We start from the raw sequence: 14,408 nt of genomic DNA on the forward strand, positions 1-14,408 counted from the left end.
TGTAGCCCCGCCCCCCGCCGCGGATTTTGGGGCGTTTTGGGGCAAAAAAACGACCAAAAAGGGAGGGAAAATGAGGGAAAAAAAGGGAAATTTGGGTTTTTCTGGAGGGGGGAGGGGAACCCCCCCGGTTGGTTTTTTGGGGGGGTTTTGGGGTTGTTTGTTGGGATTTTGGGTTTTTTATTTTGATGGGAATGAGGAGGAAAGGATGGAAATTGGGGGAAATGGGGAAAATCCCAATTTCCACGGGGTTCGACCCAGCAGAGGAAATGAGAGAAAAAAAAGGCCAAAAATGGGGAAAAAAAGGTAAAAAAGGGGAAAAGGATGAAAAAGGTGTTAAAAAAAAAAAAAGCCAAAAAAAGCCACAAAAAAAGGAGCCGAAAAGGCAAAAAAAAAAAAAAAAAAAGTTTCAAAACAAATTAAAAAAAAAAAAAAGAAAAGAAAAAACCAAAAACCGGTCAAATAAAGCCAAAAATGGAGATGGATGGACTGGGAAAGGAGGAAATGGGGGGGAAAAGGAGGAAATTGGGAAAAAGGAGGAAAAAATGGAAAAAGAGGAGGAGGAGAGGATGGAAATGGTGAAAAAAGGAGAAAAATGGACCTGAAATGACGAAAAAGGTCAAAAAGTGGCCGAAAAAGGACAGAAAATGCCAAAAAAGGACCAGAAATACCAAAAAAAGGACAGAAAATGCCAAAAAAGGACAGAAAATGCCAAAAAAGGACACAAAAGTGGCAAAAAAACCCTGAAATACCAAAAAATGACAAAAATTGCCGAGGAAAAATGGAAAATGTCAAAAAATGAGAGAAAAGGATGGAAATTGCCAAAAAAGGAGAAAAACTGACAAAAATGGGAGGAAATGCCCAAAAATGACAGGAAATGCCAAAAAAGGACCAGAAATGCCAAAAAAGGATTAAAAAATGGCAAAAGGAGGAGAGAGAATGGCAGAAAAGGAGAAAAATGGACAAAAAGGACGGAAAAAGCCAAAAAACGACCGGAAATGCCAAAGAAAGGATGGAAAATGCCAAAAAAGGAGAGGAAATGCCAAAAACGACAAAGATTGCAAAAAAAACATGGAAATGCCAAAAATGGATGGAAAATGCCAAAAAAAAAAGGACAAAAATGCCAAAAATGGCTGGAAATGCCAAAAAAAAGGACAAAAAACTGCCAAAAAAGGCCAAAAATGCCAAAAAAAGGAGAGAAAATGCCAAAAAAGGACAAAAATGGACAAAACCAAGGGGCAGAAATGCCAAAAAAAGACCAAAAAAGCCAAAGCGGAGCCGCCGAGGCGGAGCCGAGCGCGGGAGACGCCGAAAGCCCCAAATCGGCGCTTTCTGACCCAAAATCGCCGGTTTCTGACCCAAAATCGCCGGTTTTGCACCGTCATCGCCATTTTTACACCAAAATCAGCATTTTTAGCCCCAATCCCGGCGTTTTTTGATCAAATCCGGCATTTTTTGACCAAAACCGGCGTTTTTTGACCAAATCCGGCGGTTTTTGACCGAAACCGGCGTTTTTTGACCCAAAGTTGCCGTTTTTAGACCAAAAATCGGCGCCGCCCGGCGCGGGGGGCGGGGCCCGGGCGGGGCCGCCCCTCCCCCTCCCCAAATACCTCAGAACTGAACCAAAAACGGGGGCGGGGCCCGAGGTGGCCACGGGGCCGGGGTGGTGGCCACGGGGGGACGTGGAAGGGTCCTGGTGGCCCTGGTGGCCATGGTGGCCATGGTGGTGTCATGGTGGTCATGGTGGCCATGGTGGTGTCATGGTGGTGGTCACACTGGTCATGGTGGCCATTGGCATGGTCATGGCGGTCACACTGGTCATGGTGGTCGTGGTGGTCACAGTGGCCATGGTGGCCATCATCATCATCATGGTGGCCGTGGTGGCCATCATCATGGTCATGGTGGTCACACTGGTCATGGTGGTCACGGTGGCCATTTTCATGGTCGTGGTGGCCATGGTGGTCATGGTGGCCATCGTCATGGTGGCCATCATCATGGTCATGGCGGTCACACTGGTCATGGTGGCCATCGTCATCATCATGGTGGCCATGGTGGCCATCATTATGGTGGCCATGGTGGTCATGGTGGCCATTGTCATGGTGGCCATCATCATGGCCATGGTGGTCATGGTGGCCATCATCATGGCCATGGTGGCCATGGTGGCCATTGTCATCATCATGGTGGTTATGGTGGTCACATCGGCCATGGTGGTCACGGTGGCCATTGCCATGGTCACGGTGGCCATGGTGGCCATGGTGGCCATCGTCATGGTGGCCATGGTGGCCATGGTGGCCATTGTCATCATCATGGTGGTTATGGTGGTCACATCGGCCATGGTGGTCATGGCGGCCATGGTGGTCACACTGGTCATGGTGGCCATCATCGTGGTGTCATTGCCATGGTCATCATCATGGTGGCCATGGTAGTCATGGCGGCCATTTTCATGGTCATGGTGGCCATGGTCATCATCATGGTGGCGCTGGCCATGGTCATGGTCATGGCGGCCATCATCATGGCGGCCATGGTGGTCATGGCGGCCATGGTCATGGCGGCCATCATCATGGTGGCCATGGTGGTCGTGGCGGCCATGGTCATGGTCACCGTGGCCATGGTCATCATCATGGTGGCACTGGCCATGGTCATGGTCATGGCGTCCATCATCATGGCGGCCATGGTGGTCATGGCGGCCATTCTCATGGCGGCCATGGTGGCCACAATCATGGCGGCCTTGGTGGCCACCACCACCATCATGGCGGCCACGCCCACCCCACACTAGCCACACCCCCAATCCCCGGCCCCTATGACGTCACAACCTCACTCCCTCCACGTGACGTCACTCCCGCCCCTATGACGTCACCGCCACGCCCCGTGACGTCACCGACCCCTCCCCCCCAAATTCCTGCAGCCAAAGAGGCCCCGGGGGGGGGAGGGGCAGAAAATACCTCAGAGAGAACCAAAGACCCCCAAAAACCCCCCAAAAACCCCCAAAATCCCCCAAAACCCCCAAAAACCCCCAAAAACCCCCCAAAAACCCGGGGGGACCCCAAACCCCCCCACCTGGCCCTCCCCCACCCCGGGTCAGTTTTTGGGGGGGTTCCCCCCAATTTTGGGGTTCCCAAAAAATTCCTTTTTTGTTTTTTGGTGTTCCCCCCCCTGATTTGGAGCTCTCCCTCCCCCCCCCCAAAATTTTTGGGTTTTTTTTCTGCATTTTTTGGGATTTTTTCCCATTTTTTTGGGATTTTTTTCCCATTTTTTGGGATTTTTTTTCCCATTTTTTGGTTTCTTTTCCCCACTTTTTTTCCCCCCCGATGACACTTTTTGCGTTTCTTTTTCTCCGTTTTTTTGGGGTTTTTTCCTCAATTTTTTTCCATTTTTTCCCCTACGTTTTTTTGGGTTTTTCTCCATATTTTCGGGATTTTTTTTTTTGTTTTATGTTTTTTTCCATTTTTTGGAGATTATTTCTACCTTTTTTTTTTTCTCCTTTATTTCTCCTTTTTTATTGCGTTTTTTCTCCATTTCTTTGAGGTTTTTTCCCTCTATTTTTTTGGAGTTTTTCTCAATTTTTCGTGATTTTTTTTTTTTTTTGCGCGTTTTTTTCCCCCATTGTTGGGGATTTTCTCAATTTTTTTGTTTTTTTTTCTCAATTTTTTTTATTTTTTCCCCCATTTTTTGGGGGAATCCTGGTGGGGGAGGGGTCACTTGAAGCCCCTCCCCCTTTTGTTTCCCCTCCCCTCCGATAAACCAAAGACGTCCCCTCCCCCCCCCCCCAAATCCCATTTTTTACCAGAACCGACCCAAAATCGGTTGGGAAAAACAAACAAAAAAAACCAAAACAGCAACAAAAAAAAAAAAGGCAAAAAAAAGAGAAAAAAAGCAAAAAAAAAGCAAAAAAAGCAACAGAGAAAAAACCGAAAAAAACCTCAAAACCCTCCCCAAAAAACCCTGGGGAGGGGTAAAAAAAAAGACCAAAAATTTAAATTAAATAAAAACCTCAGACAACCAAAAAATAAATAAAATAAATAAAAAAAAAGAAACAAAAATAAAACTTCAAAAAACCAAAGAAAAAAAATTAAAACAAAACCAAAAAAAAAGCTGGAAAAGGCCAAAAAAAGCCAAAAAAAGGGGGAAAAAAGGGAATTTTTATTGGAGCCCCGCCCACCGCTGTGACCCCGCCCATTTTCCCTTAATTAGCCGCTCAAGCCCCGCCCACTGAGGCTCAATGGCCACGCCCCTTCCCTTTAGCTCCGCCCCCTCATTGGGGGTTTCCATTTTTAGGGGTTTCGTTCTGATTTTTTGGGATTTTTTTGGGTTTTTTTTGGTTGTTTTTGGGTTTTCGTTCTCGTTTCGCTTTTCTTTTGTTTTGTTTTGTTTTTTTGCCGTTTTTTGGGGTTTTTTTTCCGTTTTTCCGCCTTTTCCGGCCGCTCCCCCCACCCCCGGACCCCGCGAGCGTCGGACGCGGGAAAAATAAAATTTCAATTAAAAAAAAAAACGAAAATAAAATCAAAAATGTCTGCTTGGAACCTCCTCCCCCCGGCACCCCCAGAGCCGCCTTGGTACGGCCCAGACCCCCCCAAAATCCATTTGGAATGGTCCAAACCCCCAAAATCCCATTTGGAATGGTCCAAACCCCCCAAAATCTCCTTTTGGTACGGCCCAGACCTCCCCAAAATCCATTTGGAATGGTCCAAACCCCCCAAATCCCTTTTGGAATGGTCCAAACCCCCCAAATCTCCTTTTGGAATGTTCAAGACCCCCCAAAAGCTCCTTTTGGTACAGCCCAGACCCCCCCAAAATCCCATTTGGAATGGTCCAAACCCCCCAAAATTCCCTTTTGGTACAGCCCAAACCCCCCAAAATCCCATTTGGAATGGTCCAAACCCCCAAAATCCCATTTGGAATGGTCCAAACCCCCAGAATCTCCTTTTGGTACGGCCCAGACCCCCCCAAAATCCCATTTGGAATGGCCCAAACCCCCAAAATCTCCTTTTGGTACGGCCCAGACCCCCCCAAAATCCATTTGGAATGGTCCAAACACCCAAAATCCCATTTGGAATGTTCCAGACCCCCCCAAAATCCCTTTTGGAATGTTCCAGACCCCCCCAAAATCCATTTGGAATGGTCCAAACCCCCCAAAATCTCATTTTGGTACAGCCCAGACCCCCCAAAATCCATTTGGAATGGTCCAAACCCCCCAAAATCTCATTTTGGTACAGCCCAGACCCCCCAAAAATCCCTTTTGGAATGGTCCAAACCCCCCAAAAATCTCCTTTTGGTACGGCCCAGAGCCCCCCAAAATCCATTTGGAATGGTCCAAACCCCCCAAAATCCCATTTGGAATAGTCCAAACCCCCCAAAATCTCCTTTTGGTACGGCCCAGACCCCCCCAAAATCCATTTGGAATGGTCCAGACCCCCCAAAATCTCCTTTTGGTACGGCCCAGACCCCCCCAAAATCCCATTTGGAATGGTCCAAACCCCCCAAAATCCCATTTGGAATAGTCCAAACCCCCCAAAATCTCCTTTTGGTACGGCCCAGACCCCCCCAAAATCCATTTGGAATGGTCCAGACCCCCCAAAATCTCCTTTTGGTACGGCCCAGACCCCCCCAAAATCCCATTTGGAATGGTCCAAACCCCCCAAAATCCCATTTGGAATAGTCCAAACCCCCCAAAATCTCCTTTTGGTACGGCCCAGACCCCCCCAAAATCCATTTGGAATGGTCCAGACCCCCCAAAATCTCCTTTTGGTACGGCCCAGACCCCCCCAAAATCCCATTTGGAATGGTCCAAACCCCCAAAATCCCTTTTGGAATGGTCCAAACCCCCCAAAATTCCTTTTTGGTATGGCCCAAACCCCCCAAAATCCCTTTTGGTACAACCCCAAACTCCCCCAGATCCCTTTTGGAATGGTCCAAACCCCCCAAAATTCTCTTTTGGTGCAGCCCAGGCCCCCCAAAATCCATTTGGAATGTTCCAGACCCCCCAAATCTCCTTTTGGAATGTTCCAGACCCCCCAAATCTCCTTTTGGAATGTTCCAGACCCCCCAGATCTCCTTTTGGGACAACCCCAAACGCCCCCAAATCCCCAAAATCCCCAATTTCCCCCCGAAAAAACTCGATTTTGGTAAAATTCCCCCCCCCCCCTCAACGGCGCGTTGGTTCCTCCCGGCCCAACATGGCGGCCCGTGACGTCACGGCGGGGGCGGGGCCTCGGCGGGAGAGCGCGAGCGGGGCCGAGGTGAGGGGGGGGCGGGGGGCGGCGGCGATTTGGGGAATTTTGGGGCAATTTGGGGCATTTTGGGGGAAATATGGGGCATTTCGGGAGAATTTGGAGAAATTTGGGACATTTTGGGGCATTTCGGGAGAATTTGGGGAAAATTGGGACGTTTTCGGGTGTTTTGGGAGAATTTGGGGCTTCTTGGGGCACTTTTGGGGGAATTTGGGGCTTTTTGGGGGACTTTTGGGGTCCCTGAGGGCATTTTGGGGGTCCCTGCGCGGATTTTGGGGTGGGGGCGGGGCCCTCGCTTTCCCTTCCCTCCTCTTTCCTCAGTTTCCCTTTTCCATCCCAATTTTTGCCTTATTTTCCTCGTTTTCCCATTTTTCGCATTTTCCTCCCAATTTCCCCCATTTTCTCCCCATTTCCCTCACTTTTCCCCTCTCTTGTCCCATTTTTCCCCATTCCCCCCATTTCCCCCCAATTTTTCCCATTTTCTCCCCAATTTTCCCATTTCTTTCCCCATTTCCCCCCCATTTTCCCCCCTCTAACCGTGTTTTTTCCAATTTTCTCCCCATTTTCCCCATTTTCTCCCCATTTCTCTCATTTTCTCCCCATTTCTCCCATTTTCTCCCCATTTTTCCCAATTTCCCACCATTTTTCCCATTTTTTCCCCATTTACTGCCATTTCCCCCCCGTTTCCCGCTCTCTAACCCGAATCCCCCCATTTTTCCCCAAATCCCCCATTTTCCCCCCATTTTCCCCCGTTTCCCCCCATTTTCCCCCCCTCTAACCGTGTTTTTTTCCCAATTTCTCCCCATTTTTCCCCCGTTTCCCACTCTCTAACCCAAATCCCCCGATTTTTCCCCAAATCCCCCAATTTTTTCCCAAATTCCCCCCTGTTTTTTCCCCAAATTCCCCCCACTTTTTCCCCAAAATCCCCATTTTTCCCCCAAATCCCCCGTTTTTCCCCCATTTTCCCCGTTTCCCCCATTTTCCCCCCTCTAACCGTGTTTTTTCCAATTTCCCCCCATTTTTCCCATTTTCTCCCCATTTCCCCCCATTTTCCCCGCATTTTTTCCCCCATTTCGCCCTCTCTAACCGTGTTTTCTTCCCATTTTCTCCCCATTTTTCCCCCAAACCCCCCATTTTTCCCCCATTTCCCCCCCGTGCCCCCCATTTTCCCCCCCTCTAACCATTTCCCCCATTTTCCCCAAATCCCCCATTTTCCCCCCAAACCCCCATTTTCTCCCCAAATCCCCCGTTTTTCCCCCATTTCCCCCCCATTTTTTCCCCCATTTTCACCCCTCTAACCGTGTTTTTTTCCAATTTCCCCCCATTTTTCCCATTTTCTCCCCATTTCCCCCCATTTTTTCCCCCATTTTCCCCCCCTCTAACCGTGTTTTTTCCCATTTTTCCCCCAAATCCCCCATTTTTCCCCCAAATCCCCCATTTTTCCCCCATTTCCCCCCATTTTTTCCCCCATTTTCCCCCCCTCTAACCGTGTTTTTTCCCATTTTTCCCCATTTTTCCCCCAAATCCCCCATTTTCCCCCCAAATCCCCCATTTTTCCCCCATTTCCCCCCATTTTTTCCCCCATTTTCCCCCCCTCTAACCGTGTTTTTTCCCATTTTTCCCCATTTTTCCCCCAAATCCCCCATTTTTCCCCCAAATCCCCCATTTTTCCCCCATTTCCCCCCATTTTTTCCCCCATTTTCCCCCCCTCTAACCGTGTTTTTTCCCATTTTTCCCCCAAATCCCCCATTTTCCCCTAAATCCCCCGTTTCCCCCCATTTTCCCCCCTCTAACCGTATTTTTTCCCCATTTTCCCATTTTCCCCCCACCGCCCTGCGGCGCAGATGTCGTCGCCGCCGCCGCCGTCGGAGACGCTGCTGCTGCTGGAGCACCGCTACGTGTGCTCCGAGTGCTCGCAGCAGTGGCCGTCGCTGGAGGAGGCTCTGCTGCACCAGCAGCAGCACCTGGGCCCGCCCGGCGCCGCCGCGGCGCCGGAGCCGCCGGAGCCGCCGCCGGAGCCGCCGAGCCACTTCCAGTGCCTGGAGTGCGGCGCGCTGCTGCTGACGCCGGGCCAGCTGCTGGAGCACCAGGAGCTGCACCTCAAGCTGCTGGCGGCGCCCGAGCAGGCGCCGCCGGCGCCGCCGAAACCCACGTGCGGCGCCATCCACTTCGAGTGCCCCGAGTGCCGCGCGCTGTTCCAGAGCCAGGAGCTGTGGCTGGCGCACCGGCAGAGCCACCGGCGCGGCGGCGGCGCGGCGGCGGGCCCGGCGCGCGTGGCGGTGGAGCACTCGTACCGCAAGCACGGGCGGGCGGGCGCGGCCGAGGCGGCGGGCGGCGAGGCGGGCGCGGTGCAGCTGCTGCTCTACGAGTGCGGCGAGTGCCTGCAGCTCTTCCAGAGCCCCAAGGACTTCCTGGAGCACCAGGTGGGGCACCTGGCGCCGCCGGGCCCGGCGCCCGCCGCGCCCGCCGCCGCGGCGGCGCCGCCGGAGCCGCGCTGCCCGCAGTGCCGCGAGCTGCTGCCGTCGGCGCGGCTGCTGCGCGCCCACCTGCGCTGCCACGCGCTGGGCGCCTTCCAGTGCCCGCTGTGCCCGCGGGTGCTGCCGGACCCCGGCGAGCTGCGGCGGCACCGCGCCGGCCACGCCCGCGACGCGCTCTACCTGTGCCTGGACTGCGGCTCGGCGCTGGACACCGAGGCGGCGCTGCTGGCGCACCGCCGCGCCCACGGCGCCGAGCCGCTGCACCGCTGCGCCTGTGGCAAGGCCTTCGCCAGCATGACCAAGTTCCTCTACCACCGCCGCCGCCACGCCGCGCCGGGGCCGCCGGCCGAGCCCGCGCCGGAGCCGCCGGAGGCCGGGCCGGCGTGCGGCGCCGGGCCCGAGCCGCTCCCCGGCGCGGCGTCGCCGGCGCGGCCGCGGCGCCCGGCGGAGCGGCGGCACCGCTGCGGCGCGTGCGGCAGGAGCTTCAAGAAGTCGTCGCACCTGCGCGCCCACGCACGCACGCACACCGGCGAGCGGCCCTTCCCCTGCCGGCAGTGCGGCAAGCGCTTCGGCTCGCGCGCCAACCTGCTGCGGCACCAGCTGACGCACAGCGGCGAGCGGCCGCACGAGTGCCCGCGCTGCCGCAAGCGCTTCGCCCAGGCCTCCACGCTGCGCCAGCACCTGCAGGTGCACCTGCGCCGCTTCCCGCACCGCTGCGCCGACTGCGGGCTGCGCTTCCGCCGCCCGCACCGCCTGCGCCTGCACCGCGCCCGCCACGCCGGCGCCTTCCCCTACCAGTGCGCCCGCTGCGGGCGCGGCTTCCTGCTGCGGCGCCTGCTGGACGTGCACCTGCAGGGCCACGCCGGGCGGCCGCCGCAGCGCTGCCAGGGCTGCGGGGCCGCCTTCGCCGGCGCGGCGGCGCTGCGCCAGCACCGCTGCGCCCGGCCCGGCTGGCGCTTTGAGTGCGGCGTCTGCGGCAGGAAATGCGCCTCGGCCGCGCGGCTGCGGGCGCACGAGGCGGCGCACGGACAGCCAGCGGGCGCCGAGGCGGCGGCGCCGGTGGTGCCGGACGCGCCGGCGGCGGCGCCGGAGGGGGACGCGAGGCCGGCGCCGCGGCGCGGGGCCAAGAACCTGGAGTGCGGCGACTGCAAGAAGACGTTCAGCACCGAGACCTCGCTGCAGGTGCGCCGGCGGCGGCTTTTTTGGGGGGGGTTTTGCTGACTCAGCGAATGAGCCGTTCTCGCTGACTCGGCAAACGCCGGTTCCCCGTTTTTGCTGACTCAGCAGCGCCGGATTTCCCCGATTGTTTCGCCGCCGTTCCCCTAAAATCCTTAAATTGCCCAAATTTGGCCGAAAGCGTCACCTCAGGTTCAGCAATACATCCGCTGTGGGGATCCGGTTGCGGTTAATTGTGAGGGATTGCTAATTATCGGTTTTTGCTGACTCAGCGACACCAACATTTACTCAGTTTTTCACCTTAATTCCCCAAAATTTTTAATTGTTCCAAAATGAACACTCCCAGGTTCTCCAGCACATCCAGGACCGAGATCCGGTTCCGGTTAATTACGAACAAATCCCAATTATCTGTTTTTGCTGACTCAGTGACACCAGCATTTACTCAATTTTTCACCTTAATTCCCCAAAATTTTTAATTTTAATTGTTCCAAAATGAACACTCCCAGGTTTCACCGGTGCATCCATGACCGAGATCCGGTTCCGGTTCATTACGACCGAATCCCAATTAACTATTTTTGCTGACTCAGCAACCTTTAATTTAACCAAATTTTGACCTTAATTCCCCCAAATTTTGAATTTCACCCCGCCAGGTGCACCGGCGCATCCACATGGGCGCGAGCGCCACCAAGATCCAGTTCCGGTTAATTACGACCAAATCCCAATTATCCATTTTTGCTGACTCAGCGACACCAAATTTACCTGATTTATCACTTTAATTAGCTAAAACTTTTAATTTTAACGACCCAAACGAATCCCCCAGGTGCACCGGCGCATCCACACGGGCGAGCGCCACCGAGATCCGATTCCGGTTCATTACGACCAAATCCCAATTATCCACTTTTGCTGACTCAGCGAATCCCACTTACCCATTTTTGCTGACTCAGCAACACCGAATTGAACCGATTTTTTCCCTTAATTCCCCCAAAATTTCGAATTTTCGCCCCGCCAGGTGCACCGGCGCATCCACACGGGCGAGCGGCCCTACCCGTGCCCCGAGTGCGGCAAGGCCTTCCGGCAGTCCACGCACCTCAAGGACCACCGGCGGCTGCACAGCGGCGAGCGGCCGTTCGGCTGCGCCGAGTGCGGCAAGCGCTTCGCCATCGCCGTGCGCCTGGCCGAGCACCGGCGCATCCACACCGGCGAGCGGCCCTACGGCTGCGCCGCCTGCGGCAAGGCCTACCGCTCCTTCTCCAACCTCTGGAAGCACCGCAAGAGCCACCGCGCCGCCGGCGGCGGCGAGAACCTCGGCGCGGGGTCTGCAGGACGTGGGGAGAACGTCGGGGCGCAACCTGGAACTTCTGGGGAGGTTCTGGTGGTGGGAACGGGGTCCTCCATCCATGGGGAGAACCTTGGGGTGCAACCTGGAACTTCTGGGGAGGTTCTGGTGGTGGGGACGGGGTCTGCAGGACGTGGGGAGAACCTCGGGGTGCAACCTGGAGCTCCCAGTGAGGTTCTGGTGGTGGGGACGGGGTCCTTGGTCCATGGGGAGAACGTTGGGGTTGGATCGAGGTCTTCCAGTGAGGTTCTGGTGGTGGGAACGGGGTCTGCAGGACGTGGGGAGAACCTCAGGGTGGGCTCCTCAGGACATGGGGAGAACCTCGGGGTGCAACCTGGAGCTCCTGGGGAGGTTCTGGTGGTGGGGACGGGGTCCTTGGTCCATGGGGAGAATGTTGGGATGGGGTCTGGAACTTCTGGGGAGGTTCTGGTGGTGGGATCAGGTTCTTCAGTCCGTGGGGAGAACCTTGGGGTGCAACCTGGAGCTCCCAGTGAGGTTCTGGTGGTGGGGACAGGGTCTGCAGGACTTGGGGAGAACCTCGGGGTGCGACCTGGAGCTCCTGGGGAAGTTCTGGTGGTGGGGACGGGGTCCTTGGTCCATGGGGAGAAAATTGGGATGGGCTCTGGAGCTCCTGGAGAGGTTCTGGTGGTGGGGACGGGGTCTGCAGGATGTGGGGAGAACCTTGGGATGAGGTCTGCAGTCCATGGGGAGAACCTCGGGGTGCAACCTGGAGCTCCTGGGGAAGTTCTGGTGGTGGGGACGGGGTCCTTGGTCCATGGGGAGAATGTTGGGATGGGCTCTGGAGCTCCTGGAGAGGTTCTGGTGGTGGGAAGGGGGTCCTTGGTCCGTGGAGAGAATGCTGGGATGGAGTCTGGAGCACCCAGTGAGGTTCTGGTGGTGGGGACGGGGTCCTCAGTCCATAGGGAGAACCTCGGGGTTGGATCGGGGTCTTCCAGTGAGGTTCTGGTGGTGGGAACAGGGTCCTTGGTCCGTGGCGAGAACGTTGGGATGGGGTCTTCAGTCCATGGGGAGAACGTTGGGGTGCAACCTGGAGCTCCTGGAAAGGTTCTGGTGGTGGGAACGGGGTCCTTGGTCCATGGGGAGAACCTTGGGGTGGGGTCTGGAGCTCCTGGAGAAGTTATGGTGGTGGGAACGGGGTCTTCAGTCCATGGGGAGAACCTCAGGGTGGGATCTGGAGCACCCAGTGAGGTTCTGGTGGTGGGGTCGGGGTCCTCGGTCCATGGGGAGAACCTTGGCGTTGGATCAGGGTCTTCCAGTGAGGTTCTGGTGGTGGGAACGGGGTCCTTGGTCCATGGGGAGAACCTGGTTGAGATCCCACAGCCCCACAAGGAGACCCTTGGGGTGGGATCTGGAGCTCCCGGGGAGGTTCTGGTGGTGGGAACGGGGTCCTTGGTCCATGGGGAGAACCTCGGGGTGGGGTCGGGGTCTTCTAGAGAGGTTCTGGTGGTGGGGTCAGGGTCTACAATCCACGGGGAGACCCTGGTGGAGATGCCACAGGGCCCTAAAGAGACGCTGGTGATGGGGTCGGGCTCTTCGGTCCATGGGGAGAACCTCGGGGTGCAACCTGGAGCTCCCAGTGAGGTTCTGGTGGTGGGGTCGGGGTCCTCCGTCCATGGGGAGAACCTTGGGATTGGGTCAGGGTCTTCTGGGGAGGTTCTGGTGGTGGGGTCGGGGTCTGCAGAGTGTGGGGAGAGCCTTGGGGTGGGATCAGGGACTTCTGGGGAGGTTCTCGTGGTGGGATCGGGGTCTTCCAGTGAGGTTCTGGTGGTGGGGTCGGGGTCCACAGTCCATGGGGAGAACCTGGTTGGGGCCCCACAGGACCCTAAAGAGACCCTGGTGGTGGGGTCGGGGTCTTCTGCAGAAGTTCTGGTGGTGGGAACGGGGTCTTCAGGACATGGGGAGAACCTCGGGGTGGGATCTGGAGGTCCTGGGGAGGTTCTGGTGGTGGGAACGGGTTCCTCCATCCATGGGGAGAACCTGGTTGAGGTCCCACAGCCCCACAAGGAGAACCTCGTGGTGGGATCGGGATCTTCTGGAGAGGTTCTGGTGGTGGGAACGGGATCCTCCATCCATGGGGAGAACCTTGGGGTGCAACCTGGAGCTCCCGGGGAGGTTCTGGTGGTGGGAACGGGGTCTTCAATCCATGGGGAGAGTGTTGGGATTGGGTCGGGGTCTCCTGGGGAGGTTCTGGAGGTGGGGTCGGGTTCCTCAGTCCATGGGGAGAACCTGGTGGAGATCCCACAGCCCCACAAGGAGAACCTCGGGGTGGGAATGGGATCCTCCATCCATGGGGAGAACCTCGTGGTGGGACCTGGAGAAGCTCCGGTGGTGGGACCAGGCCCCTCCATCCATGGGGAGCCCCTGGTCGGAATTCCGGCCCCCGGAGACCCCCCCGGGGACCCCCAAAACCGCACCACGTGACCATCCCCAACCTGGGGGCGGGGCCAGGTCCGGAATCGTTCAAATCGAGAGAAACCGACCCAAAATTGGGCTGGGGAGGGGGCGGGGCTTGGGGGGGCGGGGCAGCTCCAAAATTATTAAAATCGAGACAAACCGACCCAAAATTGTGCTGGGGAGGGGGCGGGGCTTGGGGGGGCGGGGCCAGATCCAGAATTAATAAAAATGAGAGAAATGGACCCAAAATTCCGCCTTGGGGGCGGGGCTTGGGGGGGGCGGGGCCAGATCCAGAATTAATAAAAATGAGAGAAATGGACCCAAAATTCCGCCTTGGGGGCGGGGCTTGGGGGGGCGGGGCCAGATCCAGAATTAATAAAATCGCGAGAAACCGACCCAAAATTGTGCTGGGGGAGGGGGCGGGGCTTGGGTTAGCCACGCCCCCAGCTGTCAATCACTGCCTTCAGGCCACGCCCCCAGCTGTCAATCACTGCCTTCAGGCCACGCCCCCAGCTGTCAATCACCGCGTTCTATCCACGCCCCAGCTGTCAATCACCGCGCTCTGGCCACGCCCCCAGCCGTCAATCACCGCGTTCTAGCCACGCCACAGCTGTCAATCACCGCGCTCTGGCCACGCCCCAGCTGTCAATCACCGCGCTCTGGCCACGCCCCAGCTGTCAATCACCGCGCTCTAGCCACGCCCCAGCTGTCAATCACCGCGCTCTAGCCACGCCCCCAGCCGTCAATCACCGCGCCCTGGCCACGCCCCAACCGTCAATC

The 14,408-nt window shown here is 56.3% G+C and overlaps 1 protein-coding gene across 1 annotated transcript; it reads left to right on the plus strand.

Moving 5' to 3' along the window:
- Window positions 1-6,177: 6,177 nt before the first annotated feature.
- Window positions 6,178-13,947, plus strand: ZNF574 (zinc finger protein 574). Its single transcript, XM_085564537.1, has 3 exons — window positions 6,178-6,233; window positions 8,069-9,883; window positions 10,887-13,947. The coding sequence occupies exons 2-3, from the start codon at window positions 8,069-8,071 to the stop codon at window positions 13,653-13,655; spliced, it is 4,584 nt and encodes a 1,527-aa protein (XP_085420663.1). The 5' UTR covers window positions 6,178-6,233; the 3' UTR covers window positions 13,656-13,947.
- The last annotated feature ends 461 nt before the right edge of the window (window positions 13,948-14,408 follow it).

Source organism: Lonchura striata, chromosome 33 (genome assembly GCF_050655825.1).
Source record: "Lonchura striata isolate lonStrDom1 chromosome 33, ASM5065582v1, whole genome shotgun sequence".
Lineage (NCBI taxonomy): Eukaryota > Metazoa > Chordata > Aves > Passeriformes > Estrildidae > Lonchura > Lonchura striata.